General features: G+C 39.3%; 1 protein-coding gene across 8 annotated transcripts in view; it reads right to left on the bottom strand.

Annotated features, from left to right (window-relative positions):
- The window catches only part of NT5C2 (5'-nucleotidase, cytosolic II), a 122270-nt gene that overhangs the window by 66012 nt on the left and 33418 nt on the right, over positions 1-22840 (bottom strand). For 5 of the 8 annotated variants that reach the window (XM_060241739.1, XM_060241744.1, XM_060241743.1 and 2 more), the window contains one exon: positions 12608-12681. The exons of the other annotated variants lie outside the window; for them this stretch is intronic. In XM_060241739.1, coding sequence (XP_060097722.1) covers positions 12608-12681 — 74 coding nt within the window. The remainder of the gene's footprint in view (positions 1-12607; positions 12682-22840) is intronic. 8 annotated transcript variants of the gene reach the window in all.

The raw sequence follows: 22840 nt of genomic DNA, 5'->3' as shown, positions 1-22840 counted from the left end.
CTTTCAAAAATATCAAAACCAGTGGTCATCACCATGTCTTGTAACAGAGAAATCCTCAAGCAGTAAAGGGAACAAGATGCTGAACAGAAAAACTCACTTTAAAATACTGTCTAATAGTCAAAGTAGGGAAGCAAAAAAGATTCCATAACCATCCAATTACACCACTTATAACATTCACAAGTATTAGATTAATTCAAATGTGTTATTCTTCAGCCCATTATTATTTCCCATAAAATGCTTACTCTGCAGTTACCTTTCTAAGAACTGTTTTAAAAAGAAGTTTCTGTCTATATATGTCAAGTATTGGCCACTAGATGGCCAAAGATCTCAATATCAGACCCATATGAAAAATGTGGGAACTCAAGAGATGTCTGCAAAATACGGTCTCATACTACGCTCTAGTCTTTATTAAGTCTGAATTCTCAGCCATTTTCTTCCAGCTACACTCTATAGAAAGCAAGTAGGGAAAACCAATGTTGAAAAATGGTCTTCATTTCAACTGTACCAATTACTACACATTTACTACATAAAACAACATATAGTCCGGTGTTTGTGTATATCAGAAATGGAGAAATTCATGGGCCATATCCAAAACTTTGGTTCTATCTAATTTGGCTACAGCTATACCAACCCTATCAATCTATCATGAAGTCTCTACAAGGCATGGTCAAGGCCGAGATCAAGAGCATTTCCGAAAATGTCTGAGTCCGTTCCAACATTCTGTCTGTATCATCCTTTTATATCAGTAAACCATAATGCTCAACATTACCAACATTCACTGCTTAGAGGCATATAGTACTACAGAACAATAACTTGTGCATTCATGCATGAAATATCGATATCCCAATAGGAACGCAAGAAAAGCATTTATATATTCTGTTGCAATCCAGTGACCAATTCAGAATGTATAGTATGACCCCACACTTCACGAAATGTTCACTCCTAAAATATACAATTACTGAAAAAATGTATTTGTGGAGTCATGCTCATTTATTATTTTTGTGCCACAGATTTCTTGACAATAACTGGCATTCTTATAATGGCTATCAAACATTAAGAATAATTTATCATGGAAGGCCAGAAAATCAGTAGATCAGACTTTATGATCAAGTAACTCACACTGCTCCCTAGATCAATCCCCACATCTGTGAAACTTTTAATGAACAATCCAAGTACTTTTTAAAAATCCCCCCAGTGTCCGCAGAGACTAAACTCTGTGGATGGGTGGGGGGAGAGATTAACTGCCATGGGTATGCACTTCCAAGATCATGTGAAACTGGATGGAAGATGCTGAAAAGAATCCTTAAGATAGCCTAATTTTGCGCTTTGGTTCAGTTGATGCTTTTTATTAACAATCCTGTATCACTGAAATTAGTGCTTAATGAAGATTTTAAAAATTTAAAAGCCTATGTTTAGCTTGTGCTCATGTTGGTGTTGGCTGATTCTGAATCGTAATAAATGAAATGAATATAATTCCAAGTAGCATGAAGAATTAGACTCCATCTGGGACAAGGCTGGGAAAGTCTGATTAGCCCTCATCATTGTGTCATTTGTCAAATACAGCAATCACTATCTAAGACCATGGATGTTTAGTAACCATTGGCTCTTTTGTATTCTGTAATGCAACACAACAGCATAAGCAGAAGAAAATGTTAATTATCCTGCCTGTTGAAGAGTTCTGGGGAACGTGATTGCTTGCACACCGTTTTGTTAATTTGGTTGGTTCTACTAATAGTCTAATAATTACATGGCTTTTGTACAAAATTCATTGTCACTGAACTTTTTATCTCAAAAGTATTCACATTATTTCAAGTGTGCAATTCTAGAACGGCATCTTTTTGGCTACATCCAAAAATGGGATACAGAAAGATCCAGGTGGGCGGCCGTGTTGGTCTGAAGCAGTAGAACAAAGTAGCACCTTTAAGACCAACAAAGTTTTATTCATAATGTGAGCTTTCATATGCATGCATACTTCTTCAGATGAGGGGATGGGGAACAGCAAGCTGAAATACATATAGCTGGTGGGTTAAGATACAGAGGACAGTGATTATCTTAACCATGTTTAAGAGAATGGGAGAAAACTATGAAAACCAGCACTCCAGTTGTCTCTTAGGAGTGAATTCCCACCTCCTCTATCTTGAGTTGAGTCAAGGAAAACACAAGTATGAACACTTACTGTACCTATATTAACTGCTCACCCAGAACCTAAAACCACTATTCAATGCTTTTAGTTTTAGACCTGGATTAGTTTTTAAACCATAGTTAAGACTGGTGCCAACATCCCCTTAAAGTGGAGAGCTGAGGAATATGCACTCCTGGGGATGACTTTTGGACTCTTAACCATTGTCAGTATTTTATTTGCACCATCCCTATAATGCTTAACATTATTAAACAGCAAACTTTTTATACCGTCTTTTTATACCGTCTTATGACCTTTAAAGCCCTTTATGGCCTGGGACCTACCTACCTTAGGGACCATCTCTCCCCACATGTTCCCCAGAGAGTGCTGAGATCGGGGTCTCAGAACCTCCATATAATCCCTGGGCCAAAGGAGGCCCGTCTGAAAGCGACCAGAGACAGGGCCTTTTCGATTGCAGCCCCCTGTTGGTGGAACCAGCTGCCGGAGGTGAGGGCCCTGCGGAACCTTGAACAGTTCCGCAGGGCCTGTAAAACAGCCCTCTCCAGTTGGCATACAACTAATTGATATAGGGATGCCTGAATATTTAAACTTATGAACATCAGAATATTGAACACTGGAATACTTGAAGAACTGATTTAAGGAAAAGGTAGCATAGTGCATATTGATGTGAGTTTTATGTATTTTTATGTATTTTATTGTATAATTATTAATGTATTTTAAACTGATCTTTTGTTAGCCTTTTGTATTGTGAGCCGCCCTGAGCCCGCCTTGGTGGGGTAGGGCGGGATATAAATCGAATAAATAAATAAATAAAAATAGCAAAAACTAGTATTTTGTAACTTGAAATAGATTAAGAAAAAAATACTTAATTTGACTCTCAGCTGACACTTACTTACTATTTTTCCCCAATCTTCCTCCTCCTCAGCTGATTCCCATAATACAATGATACTCAAATTTATCTTCACAACCACCCTGTGAGGTAGGTTAGGGAAGTGACTGGCCCAAGCAAGCCTCATAGCTGAGCAGAAACTGATTTGCCAAAAGATACCCAAAATACACCCAAAGGATACCCAAAGAACATGGATACAAGAAAAAGAACTCTTAATTAATGTGGAAATTTAAGTGAACTGGAAAGAAGCTAAAATAGGGTAATATAAACTAAAGTACAAATATTTATATTAAATTCTAATTTACCAACCATTTGCTATTGCAGACTCACAGTGAATCATACAGTTACTATCCAAGCCCATTCAAAAAAGGAGAGAACAATGCATGCGTAAGGACAGCTTTTTAAATTAAACTACTTTAGCTGTTGAAACATATAATGTATTCACAATGAGATCAAAACTTCAACAAGGTTTACAACCATAGTAGAGATTAGAAGTAAATGTAAAAGTAGAGATTAGAAGTTTATGAAAAAGGGAGTAGAAGTACTCCCTTTTACATAAACACACAGCTGGCTCTCAGTCGATCAAGGGTAAGCTAGATAATAGATAATAAGACATTTGACTTTTTTCTCCTTTTTTTATTCTGTAATGCAAACCAGGCATCAAAAGGCTGTAAATCTTAATAAAAGGAAAGAGAGAAAAGGAAAACTCTTTCCTCTTTTCCCCTCAGATATTTTCTGGTCAAAATTGCCCACCTGATCTTCCACCCATGGAGGAAATGGTGCAGATATTTTCCTTCTTAGGAAGAACATTTTAGTAGGAAAACTATCAGAAGGGAACAGATTAGGCTACCCCTTCACCCAATCCTCATTTTCAGCTGCAGATCACAGCCTCTCTGACTTAATTTTGTTTTGAAAAACTTGTCAGGGGGAAACCACATGTAACTAGGCATCACACTTCTCCTTTCGTACAGTAATTAAAACTTTATTAATAACGGACTTCCGGGCTCCATCATCTTGGCTTCAGAGGGGCTCACAGATCGTCCTCCTGCGGCAACTCTGAGTCTGGCTGTTGGAGGGGTGTCACAGAAGTGATGCCCTCATAGAAAAAGCCCGGAAGAAGCTTTTTCTTAGGCATGGGATTTTTACAGGGAGAGAGGGGTTCAGCGGTGGCTGTCCCTGTGTCTCCTCTATGTCCTGAGGCTCTGCAGCCATAAAAAGCTGGCGCACCAGCAGAAAAAGAACGCCCGACTGCTTTTTTGCTTTTGTTTTCTCCAGTACACCTTTGAAGTAGCGTTTTTCTACTCCTAATGTGAAGATTCTACTTAACAAGTAGGTGCTTTTCTAATTCCATTCCTTGATGAGTCACTTTACATAACAATGAGAGACTAGCTCAAAAGAAGACAAAGAAGGCCTCGGAAAGTTACAAGCAGTCTTAACTATTTAAATTGGATTGAATATAACTACTAAAATCGACCCGGATTATAATTAGACTTATACTAAAGTGATTATTATTAGGTTGCAATATGATCTGAACACAAAGGAGATATATTCCAGAGAGATCTGTCTCTATCGCCTGACTGTATTTGAAAGAACGACATTTGAAATCTCAGCTGGAGTTGTTGTGGAATGTGGATTAGCAGGAGCTGGAAACTATTTTACAATCTGAACTAAAAGACTGAGTTTGTTATCAGAGGAAAATGGCACTACCTAGCAAAATGTCTCATGAAAAAGTTATCTTTTTAAATATCATCTCTCTGAAACAAGATCTTGTCTCATTTATGCAGCTCATTAAAGACCAAATGAGTTGTTTTATGTTGAAAGCTAATGAAATTGCAATCCAATAGGAGTTGAGTGCTAAAGAGAGTCTGCTGACGGCTGTGAAATTGGAAGGGGAAAGTGATATGCTCCGAAATAAACAAAGGAAAATTAAAATGGTCTCCTATGTCGCAGTTTTAAAACAAGACCGGAAATCAAGATCCAGTGAAGTCAATTGGAGAGGGGAAAATGGTGTTTAATTCTTCTTCCCTCTGTTGAGGCGGCAGGCCATATTGAGAAAAGGTACACTTCAATCAACAAATCAAGATGTGGAAAACTTTCCGGAAGAAGGATATTGGATTTTTGTTTTATTTTTGTGAATGACTGGATATGGAACTGATTAAGAAGTGGTATGCGATTTTAAAAGGCAAGCTGTGGTCAAATGGGCTGACTCTGATGTAATATGGATGCAGAAATTAAAGGAACTTAAAAGTTTTTAATCATTGGGATGAAGGATTCATGAATTTTGGTTCTTTTTTTGTGGGCAAACAAACATGTAACTATTAATAATAAACAGATATCCGATTTTTTTTAAAAAAAGGGAGATTTTGAGGAAGAAATAGAGCTGGTAAAATTGTAATTAAATATATAGTCAATTTGGATTAATGTTAAAGAGTGCAGATAACATATTTCTTTATATAGTAGATGTATCTACAGTATGCTTACTTAGTGAGATTGCTCATATTGTGGTAAGAGCTGGATTAACAGTTGTAAAGGCAGATAGCATAATTGTGTATCTGGTAGATTTGGTAACCTGGTAATGTTGTTTTTAATATGCTTTTTTGGAGAAATGGTTTAGACTGAGAGACAAATTACTTAGTTATATCCTAAGTAATTTGTTAAGGAAAACTACTTATACTAAAGTGATATTATTTTTATGTGCTTGTTTTAATAAGGACTTTGTCAAACCAACAATCTAATTTGTGCCTATAATAGGCTTAAGTTAAATCAGATAAACTTGGCGTTGAGACAGTTCGGAATTTTTTTAAAATTTGTTATACCTATTTGTGTTTAAGAAGAAATATTTATATTCATATTGCTATTACTAGCTTATTAAAAGATTTTTTTCTGGTAATGAAAGAAAGGAAGGTAAAATATATGGAGATTTTTATACTTGTAGGTAGAATGATTTTAGTATTTTATTGGAAGGTAGAATTATAACTGATATATTTGTACTGTTTTCTGTTTGTTTTCCCCATTCTGTCAATTCCCCCTTTCCCCCCTTTTTATGTATTTTCTGCAATGCTTCTTTCTTTTGTAGAGTTGAAAAGGCATAAATGTTTAAATGAGACACTGAACTATGTAGAAATTACATAGTAGGAGCTGTTACGGGAAATGCTTATGTTCCTTTTAAAATGGGGAAATTAGCAATATGGAGACTAGGTAGAGTGAATCAGGAGCAAAGGATCTTTTCTTCAATAATACAGAGGTCAGGTTTTCAAACAAGAATACTCCAGGCAAATATATTTTATAATGTTTACTTAAAATATGTAAAAAGAATACATTCGCACATCCAAATACACAATACAGGCAATCAAGAAGCTACGAAAGATAGAGGTTATCGATAGAGGAATTGAGGGGGTCTTGAGGAAAGGAGTATTACCTGGTTCAGATGTGGGGAGGTCCAGTTACAACTTGAAGATGTAGACAGCGGCGTCACTAGGGCAGGGCCAAGGGGGCCATCGGCCCTCCCCCAGAGCATTCTCATTGGCCCCAGGCACTGACCCATGACCCCCCCAACAGGAAGGGGCTGGCCCTGGGACTAGAACGCTGCTGCTGTGTGTAGGCTGGCCAGGATTCTGAAACCGGGGCCGCGCTGCCGCCGGCTCAGCTAAAAGCGTGTGGGTGAGTGGGGGAAACTTAAATGCTGCAAAACTGGTATCTTGGATTACGGGGGCTGGTCATGTGACCAGAGGGTGGATGAGGGAGGGGCCATGTGAAGTGGGCGGGGTTGTGTGCGGAGGGGGTGACGCAGCCCTCCAAAAGGGGTGATGCCCAATGGGGGGGGTTGACTTGAATCAGTTACAGCCCAGGGTGCAACCCACCCTAGTGACGCCTCTGGATGTAGACATGCACTACCATGTGCCATGTCTGAGGGTCCCCTTACTTACATGTTATATATGCTCAGACTGAGAGATGAAGCTTTCTCTCCTGTTTTAATATTTTGGAAAGGAAAAGGTTCTCCCAAAAAGGGTCTGGCTTGTTGGGCAGTGATTAGTCTTTTCTGGATACCTGATTGGTTGTTCACCTCAAGACAATGAGTACAGCTGACTCTGGTCACCTGAATGGATCTTCAGGTAACAATAGACAGTGCTGGTTTAGTAATGTCAGCTCAATGGGTTACAAAAGGTCAGTATATGTGCTAATTGTTTGGGCGGTTTAGCAAAGATACCCCTGGGGAGAGGCAAGCATAGAGAATAAAGAGTTTGTCCAGGTGTCAGATATTACCATAGCATTAGACAAAGAGAAGTTGAATCGCAGCAAAGAGCCAGGGAGATAGCTGATTAATCAGTAGCTGAGATTAGGGTATGAACAATACTTACCAGCAGTCCCCAATGTTATTATGCATTCCATTTGGGTGGGGGAGAGGGCCATGTACGGAGGGTGCCTTTACATGGGACTAGAACAAGCTCTCTACTCCATTTTGAATGAAGTATTTCTTGGCCAGTTTCTGGTCAGACTCCATTTTGTATAGCTTGGGGTCCCCTTAGCTCAGGTGGGGTAACCCTATAGGCAGCGCCTCCTGGCTATAGAGCAGGGCTTTTTTTGTAGTACTGAGCCCTGAAAGCCCTTGGAGGATTGGCTACATCAGGGGTGTGTGGCCTAATATGCAAAGGAGTTCCTGCTACAAAAAAAAGCCCTGAGTAAAAGCATAACAAGAAACCTGTCTCTTTAAGCAGCTGCTTGTTCAAATTCAAAATAATGATTCAGGCTGAGGCCTAGTAAAAGATGGAAGTTTCTTTTTCTGAAACATAGCAAGCCACTTGTAACTTCAGATAGGGAGACAGGAGGTAAGCCAGCTGCTGGTCACACAATTATGCCTGGTAGCTTCAAGGATGCAAGAATCCAGGAGGGTACATTCCATCTTGTTAGTGCCTGAGCTCATGGGTGGAAGAAGGTGTTTGTTCAACTGATCTTAATGCAGCTGCAGGGCATCTGGGTTAATTAGCAAACTCACTGGATTGGTTACACCTCCTGATTAGTAAAAGTCCTTGACAGTTAAACTACATCATTTGCTACATATTTGATTGGATAACTAGAATGTGCCCCATAGCTGTCCTGCAGAACCTTGCACTCTGCAGATTAACACCTTCTGGTAGTCCCCAGCCTGAAAGACGTCTGTTTAGCTTCAACCAGGGCCAGAACTTTTTCTGCCATGGCCCTAGCCTAGTGAAACATGCTCCCACTTGAGATCAGGGTCCTGTTACATTCCACGGGGCCTGTAAAATAGAGTCGTTCCAGCAGGCCTTTGGCTGAGGAGATGGACAGCCATTACATCTGGGCCTCCCCTATGATGCAGGGATGTGTTTAGTGATTTAAAGCATCAAGAAATGCTGCCAAATGAGTTCACCACAGCATCATCTACAGGGCGCTCATATTCAATCATCTGATGCCTTAACCAAGACTGCTTTTAGATTATTTTAATTCTGTTGTAACTATATTAACCCTATTTATTTGTATATTACAGTCACTACATTTGCCAAGTTGACTTGTGTAACCCGCCCTAAGCCTGCTTGCAGGGAGGGCAGGATATAAATCTGTGTGTGTGTGTGTGTGTGTGTGTATAGATATAAAATAAACAGAATAAAGGAAAGGTTTTGCCCTTTGTTTGGATTACATCAGAGAGAAAGAAAGAAAGAAAGAAAGAAAGAAAGAAAGAAAGAAAGAAAGAAAGAAAGAAAGAAAGAAAGAAAGAAAGAAAGAAAGAAAGAAAGAAAGAAAGAAAGAAAGAAAGAAAGAAAGAAAGAAAGAAAGAAAGAAAGAAAGAAAGAAAGAAAGAAAGAAAGAAAGAAAGAAAGAAAGAAAGAAAGAAAGAAAGAAAGAAAGAAAGAAAGAAGAAGAAGAAAGAAACGATGATGAAACTTTTATTTTGAGTGGGTCTTACTGAAACCTTGTATTGTACTTTGGAATGTGAAACCTCACTTTTGGCAACATCTGGATCTTGAAATAATGCATTGTTTGTTTGTTTAGATTTCTATCCCACCCTTCCCAAAAATGGGCTCAGGGTGGGTTAATTAGAAAACTCGATGCATTGAAATGTGCTTAGTTACACTTTGTTATTTTTATCCACAGCTCTTTTCTAGGCCATTTCCACACAATTTTTTTAAAAAATCATATTTTGGGGGAGTTCTTAAATTAGGAGCCTTCAATCTGAATCCAGTACTTCAGCCTTCATTGGCCACAGTTACAGATTGTTTGGTGAAACTTGTCTTTTAAGTGTCCTACGTTGCAAGGGTGACTTTCTTGATTTTAGTTCCAGGAGGCTGAGATTTTGTCCCTAGGTCTCTGGCTGTCTGGTTCGTGGAAGGTGACTGGTGGTAGTGCTACCCTGGGGTGTAAAGACTCACACTTAAGCTTTTTTGTTTTTTGTCTTGCCTACCCTTTTCCAAGGGATCCTGGGGTGGGGATCCCTTAACAGCAAATATTTTCTGCAACAGACATTACATTAAGAATAAGAAAGAAGAAGAAAAAAGAAGGAAGAAGGAGGAGAAGGAAAATTGCAGATTTATACCCTGCCCTTCTCTCTGAATCAAAGACTCAGAGCGGTTTACAATCTCCTATATCTTCTCCTCCCACAACAGACACCCTGTGAGGTTGGTGGGGCTGAGAGGGCTCTCACAGCAGCTGCCCTTTCAAGGACAACTCCTACGAGAGCTATGGTTGACCCAAAGCCATTCCAGCAGCTGCAAGTGGAGGAGTGGGGAATCAAACCCGGTTCTTCCAGATAAGAGTCCACGCACTTAACCACTACACCAAACTGGTACACAGTAGTATAGTCCACAGTCCCAATCTCTTTATCAAAACATCTTTTTGAACAATTTAATTACAGTACAGCCCTATTATCTATGTAAAAATGCCCTCTTGAATTATTCAGGAATGAGTGTAGTTTATATTCAGGGTTTAGGGTCAATGACTCAGTGTGTTCTATCAACAACTGAGAAAAACAGGTTTTTGACACCAGAAACACAGTTGACACAGTTTCAAAGCCAAAATATTGAAAAAAATTATGAATTTTTCCTGACATATTTTGAAAGAATACACAGCCTTTAACATGAAAGCAGCATAGAGTTATAAAACAGAAGTTCCCCAAGAATTTTAACTGTAATTCTAAAGTACATAGCAGTCACACAACCTTGTTACATAACCACGTCAACTGTACTAAAAACCTGATCCTTATAGAATAATCTAACAGAGAAGAGAAATTATTATGCATTTCAAGAATTATGCTCTTGATCGCTAGTGTAACAAAGCAGAGAAAAAACAAAAACTACTATAGCAACCATTATGTAACATGTATGTGATGGTCTGCTGAACTTTACTTATTTCTGTGCTAGTTGCACAGAAAGTCAACCTTGGTTCAGTAAAGCCAAAAGCTGTTGCAGATTTCCCACATACAATATATAGGACATTATAATTACAGCTATCTTTGAATTTCATTACTTACCATCACTGTATTCTACCTAAACATAATTGCCCACAACAGCAGCCATCAGTATTTCCAGACACAAACCAATCTTTAATCCTCAAGATGCTGCATGAAACACACTGAGCTGCATGCACGTGACAAGAAACCACATGGCCTCACAATCACATGAGAGTCATATGACAGGAAAAAGGGGAGGAAGATGAGGAATCAGAATTATGATCTCCCTCACAATGGGGGGAGGACTCCACATGCAGAACATGTAACAACTAGTGGAGATGGCTAAGCCAAGCAAGGGAAGAAGGCAAGGAAGAACTTTCATAGGATGGAAGAGCTACAAAGAAATCCTCTCCACTGCTGAATAACCTTGCAGCAGCATCTTAGCACTTCACTCAGCAGAAAAGTGGGAGGCAAGGTGCCTTTACTCTCTACCCATGCACAGGAACGGTAGGTCTTTCTGAAAAGCAACCAAAACGGCAGCACTATAGAAGCTTAGGAGCCATTTAAACCCCTGCTTTTCACAAGCTGCCTTAAAATTTGTGGAAGTTCATGGAGGCTCTTCAGTTCATGAACATCACTTCACAAACCAGCCAAAATTCATGACAAATTTTAATTCGTGAGCTGGTTTGTGCCATCCATAGAAATTATGGATCCAAACACCAATATAATCAGGGAAACTTCTGTTGGAGAAAGAGCTAATTAAGTTGGAGGTAGCCTCCTTAGGCTGCAAGAAGTCTGCTTGGAAGAGGCCATAGACTAAATAGGGGTATGGCTGCCCAGAGTCCTAGAAATATTGTAATAGTGACAATTTATTTGGTGTTCTGTCATGGTTAATGGCTGTTCATTTGTATCATGTGTAGACAGCTATCTATAAAAAGTATGCATGGTGCAATGTTGATGTCCCATGTCATCTTCTAACAAATATTTAAATTTATTTATTTATTAAGACATTTATATCCTGCCCTTCTTCTTAGTTCAAGGCAGCTTAAACAGATAATATACTCACATATTCAAACTCAAATACACAGCACTCAAGAAAAGGAGACAAGAAATAGAAGAAGTACAAGCAAATTATATGGGGACAGATTGAGAGATGAGAATTGAAATGCCTCCTGATGAGGATAATGATGGACAAAGTCATGTCCAGTAGTAAGCCAATCCAAAGATAACGGCTGTTGGAAATATACATCTGTTCTGTATGTCCTTTGCAATGTTCTAAAGTTCCAGTCATTATAGGGTTAACACTGTGCCTGATTCCCTATTGTCTGCATGACCTGGGAAGAAGATACTGACTGCTGTCAATCAAGAAGTGGGAAAACCTGTTTTGTCTGTTTAGTCAGTTAGTCAGGTGACTTCCTTTGTTCAGGCAGAGAGTTCAAGGAGGAGTAGGAAGTGGTCTTCCATTAAGCACATGATCTTCTAGTGTAAGCATGTAGTTCTATAGTGTTTGTTATTTTCATCTCCCAGTACCCTTTCTCTCAGCAACTCTTACTCCTTAGGGCTGTAAGATTTGTCTTAATTTATTTGCATTCTTTCACTATAGAGGCCCCTATGTTCTCAAACAGCCTTCCAGGAAATGATCAGGATAATATCTCTACTGTCCTCCAGGAAGCTGAGAAATACAATTCTATTTAGGAGATGGTATCATGGTACGGGACTGGAATTTTTGACCTATTAGTTTCTACACGTATGAATCTTGTTCTGATTTATTTTAAAATGTACACTTTATTGTTGTTCATATACCAGATTGGGTGTTTGTTTATATTTCAAGCCACTTTCACCTTAATTTGAAGGGAAGACAGATATGTTTTAATTAATAAATAAGAAAAATTAGTGAAGAGAAAATGGGCATAGAGAAAGCAAAAGAACAGGGAAGATACAAAGAAAAACACATAAAGGTACCTTGAAACATGGACATCACATCAAGCCAGAGGACGTCAGTGCAAGGAAGATTATAAACTAGCATTAAGTGATTTCAGTAAAACTAAGGCAAAAAAAAAATATTCTGAACTAAATACCCACTACCCTGAAGCACAGCATCCTACTGTTTTCATCAGTGAGACAATGCCCCACACATGGAGCCTGATTATGAAAAGTATATACATTCACACACACTCACCGGCTAATGTATAATCCATATCAAATCCAAAGCACTTTATTTTTTCCATGGCTAGACTTCTGTTCACAAAAACCCTGTGGAAAAAGTAAGAGACCCAAGGGTAAACATTTTTGTCATGAAATTTAATGGGAACAAAGATATTCCTTGTGACATTTTAGAAGTGTATCTTAGGAATTTTTTGACACTTCTAAAATTTTTAAAGAGACATGGGTTGCAATCCTATGCACTTTCAGTTAGAAGCAGCTATTGCGTCAAAAAGTGGAGTTGCTTCTGAGTAAGCATGCACAGATTTGGGCTGTTGATCTAACACAATAGTACCACACAATTCTATTGTTTACCTGTATTAATTTTACCTACTCCATGACCAAACTTTACTCATACTTTACTCACATTATCATACTTTACTCACATTATAAAAAACAAGATTCACTAGAAAAGGCAATAATGCTAGGAAAAGTGAAAGGCAGAGAGAAAAGAGGAAGACCTGTGAGGTAGATTGACTCAGTAAAGGAAGCAACGGCCCCAATTTAATGATCAGATGTTTTGGAGGTCTTTAATTCATAGGGTTGTTGTAAGTCAAAAGTCCAAGAGATTGCTGGTAAGGGCCCGCAGAATGCAAAGTTACAAAATCTTGGCCATGTGAGCCACTAGCCCCTTTGACTATCCCAATGACCAGAAGTCAAGGGGCAAGCATCTAACCTTTCTGGGATTAAGCAAGGAAGTGAACTCTGGAAGGCAGGCCGCTTGTAGAATGAGCTTCTACAAAACCATTAACCTGGTAGGTAAGCATCTGGTTTAGGTACTGGAATTAAGATTGAAATTACCTTAAGAAAAACATCACAAATACAATTAAAAGGAATTTATTAAAAGTGTGCAAGAATATTTCAAAAGGAACATTAGCAGTGAGGAATCAAAATAACAAAGTTATATTCGAGAGATTAGCTACACAGTAAGATATTGGTTCAAGATTAGCAGATGTTACCCTTCTTAGCGGAAGAGAAAATCCATTGTGCAAAAATGGAGTAGATATAATCTTGATGAATAGACCACACATGTGTGGGTTTCTCCTAATCTGCTCAGCCCATCTGCAGTGAAATTTTCTAAACTGGCAATATGGATCACCTGGAGGGACATGTGGTTTGCAACTGTCTGTTCCCAAATGGCAATGGCTTCTTGACACCAAAGAAGGGAGGTGGTACCCCCATTTGCTGATGTAAAACATCACTGTGGCGTTACTGGTCTGAACTTGGATCACTTTCCTGTGCAGCAAAGCTGAAAAAGAGCTACAAGCATAGCAAACTGCTCTCAGTTCTAACAGGTTAAAATGTAGGCCCCGTTCAGTTCTGGACCATGTGTCACTAACACATCTGTCCCCATAGAGGGCACCCCCACCTGAAACATCTTTAGTAACTGTAATCTGAGGAGATTGGCAACCAAAGGTTATTCTTGTCAGCTGGTTAGAGTTGAGGGTTCACTATCACAATTCCTTCAGGATCCTTCTAAGGATCTAAAAATGGGGGTTCTGAGAGCATAGAGTGGGGTTAAACACTCTTATGAACTAATTCTGTAAAGGTCACATTTTTAGGTGAACAAAAGGAACCACTTAGATCAAATAATCTTTGGATGGCGATGGCTTTCTGAAAGCAACTAAACATGCATTGCTCAACCATGAGTTTAATAGATAAGGCCTTGTCTCCTGGTAAGAATACTCAAATAGCAACAGAATCCAGCCTAGCCTGAATAAAGGATGTTTGTTGACAGGGAATCAGGTTTGACTTCCAAGCAATCTGTAGGTCGAGCCTTTGGCAAGTTTGTAAGGTCCATGACAAATGAGTATGGATTTCTAGGGCAGAAGGTGCAGTAAACAGCCATTCATCTAACTATGGGAAGACAGAACATCATTTAGATTTTAAATGGGGAACTACGACTGCCATACATTTGGTAAACACAGTGGCCAAACCAAAAGGAAGCACCCTATATTCATAAGGAGTACCCTGAAGAGAGAACTGTAACTTTTTCTATGATCTCCATAAACGGGAATGTGAAAATAAGTGTCTTGAAGCTCAAACCAATATTCTGAACTGAGCAATTGGGAAACTGAAGACAAAGAAACCATTATGAATCTATGTACATCAAGAAAGAAATTGGGCCCTCGAGGTCCAAAATAGAAGGTAAACCACCATCTTTTTTATTAACCAGGAAAAACCTGAAATTAATAACCAAATATTGAAGCAGGGGAGCTTAATTTGCCAACAAAACATTTAACTCAGTAATCAACTCTGATAACACATTGTCAACTGCTTGAGCAGCTGTTATCACTGGAGATTAAGTGGGCAAAATCTAAATGGGAGCCATTTTCAACAATGGATAACACCCAGGAATTGGAAGTAATGTTGTGCCTTTCTGGTAAGAACTTGGACAAACTATTCTGAAAGGAGAGTTGAGGTGGATTACCACCCAGTACTAGTCTGAAGGAAGGCTTGAGGGCCTTTATATGGTCCCTTGAGGGTTGGTGCTGAACAGGACCAGATTTGGGACCTCAAGTTAGACCTACAACGGTTCTGCTGAGAAGGTTGAGAGGAAGATCTTTGTTGAGGATAGTGATAAGTTTGCTGATGGTAGGAAGGATGGAAGCTCTGATAGGACAGTTGGAACCCTAAATGATATTTAGGCCTGTACGGAGGAGCCTGTGATGGAGTTATTCCAATGGAGCAAGTTATTTGTTGATTTTTCTTGATTTGTTGCAGAAAATCATCAGTCTTAGCCAAAATGAGTAAAGAGCCTTCAAAGGGTAGGTCTTCCACCCCAGTGCACGTCTCAGGAGGGAGAGCAGTTGATCTCAGTCAAGCATGTCTTCTCAGAATTATAGCTGAGGCCATTGTGCGCACCAAAGTATCCGCTGTATGCTTGCCTGCATTCAACAGTTGCTTTGATAGTCCAAGCGCTTCTGTTCGGATGACTTTGAAGAAGAAGAAGAAGATATTGGATTTATATCCTACCCTCCACTCTGAAGAGTCTCAGAACAGCTCACAATCTCCTTTACCTTCCTCCCCCACAACAGACACCCTGTGAGGTGGGTGGGGCTGAGAGGGCTCTCACAGCAGCTGCCTTTTCAAGGACAACCTCTGCCAGAGCTATGGCTGACCCAAGGCCATTCCAGCAGGTGCAAGTGGAGGAGTGGGGAATCAAACCCGGTTCTCCCAGACAAGAGTCCACACACTTAACCACTACACCAACTTTAACTTTGGTTAAAGACTTCTTATCAGACACTTGGGAATTGTAAGTTTGAAAGTTGTGGATCGTTTTGAAGTGCCTTGCTGTGAATTTAAGCTTAGAGAAAGCCTTTGGGCAAAAACGAGGTCTGAATGTTCTGGATAGTCTCATTTAGCTCCTATGAAACAATATTGAAAAAAATGACTGCACATCCAAGAATCACCAGTATTTCAGGCTGAAGTCTGCTTCTCTAGAGCCAGTTTGGTGTACTGGTTAAATGCACAGACTCTTATCTGGGAGAACCGGGTTTGACTCCCCACTCCTCCACTTGTACCTGCTGGAATTGCCTTGGGTCAGCCACAGCTTTCGTAGGAGTTGTCCTTGAAAGGGCAGCTGCTGTAAGAGCTCTTAGCCCCACCTACCTCACAGAGTGGGGGAAGGTAAAGGAGATTGTGACTGCTCTGAGACTCTGAGATTCAGACTATAGGGTGGGATATAAATCCAATATCATCATAATCTTCTATTTCGGCGTGCTAAAGTCCATCTTAATCACTGCTTGAGCCGTGGGAGTGTTGGACTTTCACCTAGAACATAAACAGAAAGCTACAAAGGACTTACCTGTTTAATGGATATATAAATATAGGCATAGATGATTTGTTCTTCTCTTGATTATTGTTCTGTTTTGTAAAGTGAGTTTTTGCTGAATTGTTATATATTTTCTAAGCTTGTAGTGTTCGTTAATGCCTATAGCTTTAAGAAGTACGTCTTAGACTTTTTACACAGAAGTGCAGCTTTGTTTCTCCGCCATTAAAGAAGATGGAGGAGGATGAGTGAAAAGGGATAAAGCAGGGATGGGGAATGTCTGTCCCAAGGGCCATATGCAGCTCTCGAGGTCACTTGGTGTGGCCCTCGGGGATTGCTGGGCCGAATCGAGCCATGTGGCAGCCTCTCTGGGGCCTGGCTGGCCAGCGAGGATTATGGGGCCCAACCGCGCTGTGCAACAGCCTCCCCAGGGCAAGGCAGGGATTACAGGGTCCAGATGTACTGTGAGGCAGCCTCCCTGGGACCTGGTTGGCCAGTCAGAATTGCAGCAGGACCTGAAAAAGTTACTGCCACAGTTCAATTTGCACTTCTTTATCCCAGATGATGTGGCCTAATATGCTAATGAGTGTGTGACCCAATATGCTAATATCAGGGGATGTGGTCTAATATGCTACTGAGTTTCTGCTGGGCTTTTTCTACAAAAAACCCTGGACCTATGCATTTGCCTAGGGCAGGCCAGGTGTTTGTGTGTGTGTGTGTGTGTGTGTGTTTGTGTGTACGCGTGCGCATGTGCCAGATTAGGCTCTCCCCACATGACTTCAAATAGAAAAACATTTGTATTAATTTTGACAGACTGAATTGTTCTCCCTTGGCAGAGCACTGTTTTTTTTTTAAATTGATAATTTTTATGGCCCACGAATGATGTTATAAATATCCATATGGCCCTTGGCAGAAAAAAGGTTCCCCACCCCTGGGATAAAGGATGGTTTTTCCCAAATAGCTGTTGCCATTTCAAGAACTCCTTCCAGAAGAGAAAAAGCTACAGTCTCTCGAGAATCAGGATACAGGCTAGCCTAGGATGTTGTCTTGGGGTTTTGCATCTGTACCACATGTTCTGAGTAAAGACGTAAGTACTCACTTGATGACACTGGATCACGGTCCCGAACAGTGTCATCCAGGGACAGCTCCAAAGCAACGCCAGAGTTGAACACAAGTGTCTGTGGTTGTTCCATCATCTGGCCCATTGGTTCTATGCATGGCTGTGATGGTTCCAACAATCCTGGATGGTACTGAGAAGGACAGCAGCAAGGATATTGTTGCCATGGTCTAGAATGAGCCCTCTGAGATCTTGAGATGTGATCTGTCGGTGTCTGAACTACTGTTGCTAGTTTGCATATCAATGGGCACCATGTGGTGACAGGCGAATGGGAGATCGAGTGCACAAAGTAGTGTGTCCACTAACTTCTACATCTGTCTTCAAAGCTGGTTCCTTTGAATCTGATTTCTTTGGTTCTCTATGTTATTTTAGATCCACAGAGCCTGATCGATGAGACTTGTTTTAACTTCAATCTGTACTTCTTTGGTGGCAGTTCTGAACATGACCTGTTCAGAGCATTTTCAGGTGCCCCAGAACATCTACAGTTTGGGTCTGACCTTGGAACCAAGTGGGTCAAAACTACTGATGGATTTTGAAAAACATGGTCAGTGACCAGTTTGGATGCTGAGAACACAAGCTGTTGTACCGGGGCAGATGTTTTTGTTGCCAGCTTAGCCAATGTCAAGAGCCTTTTCACACAGAAATGATTTTTAGCCAGGAGACATGGTCGGCCCTTGGGCTCTGGCTTTCAGGATAAACTGCTGGCAGATTATATATGCTGATATGTTATGGTTCTCACCCAAACACAACAAACAAGAGTGCTCATCCGTTGTCATATTCGTTGAACAAGGGAAGCATTCCTTGAAGAACATCACTTTTGTTGAGAAAAAAAGAATGAAAAGCTAGCTAAGAAATGTCCTACTCCGACATCAGCAAAGAGAGCTGAGGAAGAGTGTGGAGTCCCTCCCTGGAGCACATGATCATTGAGCAGGAAAATAGCTCCAATTTGGAGGGGTTCCTCCTGCTCTGTTTCTAGGCTAGCTTGAAAATCATCTTCCAGTTCAATATGGGACTGCACATGACGACAATGAACTAAAAACTTACACAAAATGGAGGGGGGATTAATCCTCCCCAGAAAGGAACCTATTTGCACTAACTTTGATAGTCCAAGTGCTTACATCTAGATGCTCATCATATACTACAACTTATTGCTGAAGGTGTTCTATAATACCACAAGGATTGGACTTTTTCTAAATCTGTAATTCAGGATCACATTATTAGTTGTGATATTTTTCTGTCATCTATGTAATATGTAAGGACCATATGTATTTTTATTAACTATAAAACATAATAGCCATAAATTACAGCGATCGCTTGTTTTTTGGGTTTTTACACTGTGATCCCAGTTTGTTTTTCTGCTATAACTTCATTAACACATACAAATAGAGGAGAAAATGTGTTAAATGTCATTTCCACATCACAGCTGCTGGGCCAATACCCCAAGTCTTTCTGGATGCAAAGTTAGTCCCTCACTTGACAGTATAAACAACAGAAAAATTCAAACCTTTGATTATAATTAATATGCAAGGGGCGTGGTGTCGGAGTCTTCTAAGATGGACACCTAGAGTACTTGCTCTGCTTCCCCCTTTTACCTCAACTCATCTAACTCACACAAACCAGTATATCACCTCTAATAAACATGAGTAAAACATCAACTGGAAAGTCTACAACAACCCCTGCAAATAATAAGGGGATCAAGGACTTCTTTACAATAAAAATTCCACTGACAACTCAGAACACAGACCTGAGGAGCGAAGACGAAATGGCGGCTGAGGGAACAACTGCTTTCTTGCCCACCCCCATTCCTAATGAGACAACCCTAGAAATGATGTTTAGCAATTTTGAAAAGAAAACAACAGATAACATGTCGGCAATAATCAAACCTCTGACAGATCAGTTTGCCTCATTTCAAATCACACTCGAAAATGTAAATACAGTTGCAGGTAGTGCAAGGGAAATCGGGCTGGCTTTACAGGAAGATGTAAAAACACTGAAGGCTGAAAATATTACTCTTAAAGAGAAAATACTCTCACTAGAAACCTCTTCACGCCATTCCAATTTGAAATTTAGGGGTTTTAAAGACAACTTAAATAATACGATCTCCCAAGCTTTATTGCAGAATAGCTAGTAAATGTATTAGATCTGGAAGATGATATCGCTCCTTGTATTTCTGCCGCCTACCGCCTCAGTTTCCCCTCACGAGCAGCAATCAGAGGCCCAAGAGACACATTAGCAACCATTCCAGATCAGAGGGTCAGACAAAAAATACTTGAGTTAGCAAGGAGTTGGGGTGACCTTCCTTTCAAAAATGACTCTATTCATGTATACCTAGACTTACCAAAGGACGTATTGAACTGGAGACAGGAGATGAAACCCATCACAGAATCCCTATGTGCAGCTAAAATTCACTATAAATGGCTTCACAACAAGATGCAAATCACCTTTAAGGACAGACTGTATGCTGAGAGTTTAGAAGTTGGTTATGTACTACTTAACTCTATTCATGTTCCAGTACCGATGGATTCCTCCAAGCCTTCACACAAATGAAGCCAGCATCACCAATGAAAGACGCCAAACTGAACATTAAATAAATGCATTAATCTAATACTTATGACTGATACTTTACAATAGACATATATGTTTCAAATTTTAAAGATAACATTTCATATAGGCTGGTTTGTGCCTAATAATACATGTTTTGTTTAAATTTGGTTGATAAGTTGGTGGGAGGGGGGAGGGAGATCTCTCTTAGCCTTGTTTTTTGTTTACAGTCTTTTAGTATTGGAGAATTCTCCATTAACTGTATCTAGTTTCCCAGGGTGCAATTAAGTGAGGCTGTTAAGACTACTTATATACTAGATAAAGCCACTTTATATGTTTTAAGTGTTAAAAGAGGGGGAGTGGATATTATAATCAATTGCTAACCACTCATTATATATTCTGCATTAATTAAGCTCATTTTCATTTTATTCTTAACATAATAGATTACTGTAGCTTCTTATAACTGCTTGTTTAGTGACTCAATTAATATTATTTAATTTCATTCTTTCTGATCACTAAATCACAATATTACTGTGATCTCTCCCACCCAAACCCTCTGTTTTAACAAGTAATCAGTAATATTGTGATTTAGTGATCAGAAAGAATAAAATTAAACAATAATAATATTAATTGAGTCACTAAATATTACTAATATTTACTCACTGATTCAGTAATATTAATTGATTCCATTCATTATTGGAATTAATTACTCCTATTCATTGTGTGTATTTTAATGCAGCCTAAATTCAACAGATTAATGTATTTATTGGCTCCATATTTATTGGTAATATTAAATACATCAGCTTTCGTGACACCGATAGCTTCACCTTCGACTATAATATTATATTACAATTTTCACTACTCAATAACATTTTAATTTTTTTTGTTTACAGATAAAAGTAACACTTCTCTTAAGTTGCTGCTCAACTATCACTGCCATTCTAGTACTAATACAAAGTAACAGCAACTACAAGAAAGGTAAGACCACGACTAGCATAGTGCTTTTCTTATTCATTTTTTCCTTCTATTTTTCTCTCTCTTTATATTCACTTATTTATATAACTTTATTCTGCATCAGTGCATACTCTGCTACAATGCCTCCTATTTTGAAAATTATTTCTCTGAATGTCCGAGGCTTAACAATGTTGTTAAGAGGAAATTCATCTTATCAAACCTAAAAAAACTTCAGACATGGTTCTATTACAAGAAACCCACCTACACTCTCCTGCACAACCAGCTCTCAAATCTCTCTGAATCCAACATCAGTGTCATGCAAATGGAAATTCCAAGTCATGAGGGGTCTTGATATTAATATCTAAAAACATCAGATTCCAACATCATTCATCAAAAATTGACCCCAAAGGCCATTATATCTTCATTAAAGGCCTACTTGATGAAGAGCTAGTTACAATTGGTTCTATGTACTCACCCAATGACAACCAACTGTCATTTCTGGAGGAGACACTACACACTTTGAGAAACTTCCAAGAAGGCAAGGTCATTCTAGGAAGCGACCTAAGTCACACTGCTAACTCTGACCTTGATCGATCCTACAATCCTTTCAAACTTTCTAAGAAAAAACAGGGCCCTACTAGATTGTCTTCAATATTCGAAGACTCACAACTTATTGATGTCTGGAAAGCTACTCACAGTAAGGAAAGAGATTACACATATTTTTCTCCAAAACATAACATTCATACAAGAATTGACTTGATTCTTTTATCCAAGTTCTTGCTATCTTCGGTGACTTCTGCTGATATTGGCCTTGCCTTGTGGTCTGACCACTCCTGGGTGAGTTGCACTTTAACATCTTCTGACTGCCATGCACAATTTTACTGGACTCTAAATAAATCAATCCTGTACAATGATGATTGTATTACACAAACTGTCACAAACATTAAACAATATTTGGAGACAAACTGTACTGAAGATGTTTCAGCTTCAAATATTTGGGACGCTCTCAAAGCAGTCCTTTGTGGACAAATCATATCTCAGACAACACAAATCAAACGTAAAAAAAGAAGCCTTTTACCTAGAGTTGAAGAAGAGAATCTCCTGTCTTGAAAAATCGCACAAAGACTCTGGATGCCCACTCAAGTACAAAGAACTAATTTCTGAACGGAAGCTACTAGAAACCATTGAAAGTTCTCATATTAAAAAGAATCTCCTTTTTGTCAAACAGAAATATTGGGTAAAGTCTCCTAAAAATTTTAAAACTACTCTCCTGGAAAGTTAATGAAAGGAAATTTTCAAGATATGTGACAACAGCTCGAGACCAAACGGGAACACTTCATCACAACTCCAGAAAAATCATTTTTACTCAATACTATTTTAATCTCTATTCCTCTAAAAATCCTTCAACAGATGACATCATTGCTTATCTCAACTCACACCCTGAGGAGGAGCAACATCGCTCAATTATGGAACAACCAGCTGAACCTCAAGAAGTCATTGCTGCTATTAAAAACCTAAAAAACAACAAATCTGCTGGACCAGATGGTTTTCCCTCAGTTTTATATAAAAAAATTTGCACATCTACTAGCTCCACCACTCTCCAAAGCTTGCAACGAAAACTCTTTGATGGCAAACTACCACCGTCTTGGAACTCAGTCTCGATAAATTGTTCTACCTAAACAAGGCAAAGGCTTAACTAACCCATCCTCCTACAGACCGATCTCCCTTTTAAATCAAGACTACAAGATTTTCACGGCAGTAATTACCAAGAGGCTAAATTCTTTTGTAACACAACATATTCATCCCGACCAAGCAGGTTTTATAAC

This window comes from Heteronotia binoei, chromosome 6 (genome assembly GCF_032191835.1).
Source record: "Heteronotia binoei isolate CCM8104 ecotype False Entrance Well chromosome 6, APGP_CSIRO_Hbin_v1, whole genome shotgun sequence".
Taxonomy (NCBI): domain Eukaryota; kingdom Metazoa; phylum Chordata; class Lepidosauria; order Squamata; family Gekkonidae; genus Heteronotia; species Heteronotia binoei.
Note: the sequence above shows the minus strand (reverse complement) of the source record. Positions and strands in the feature narration are given on the sequence as shown.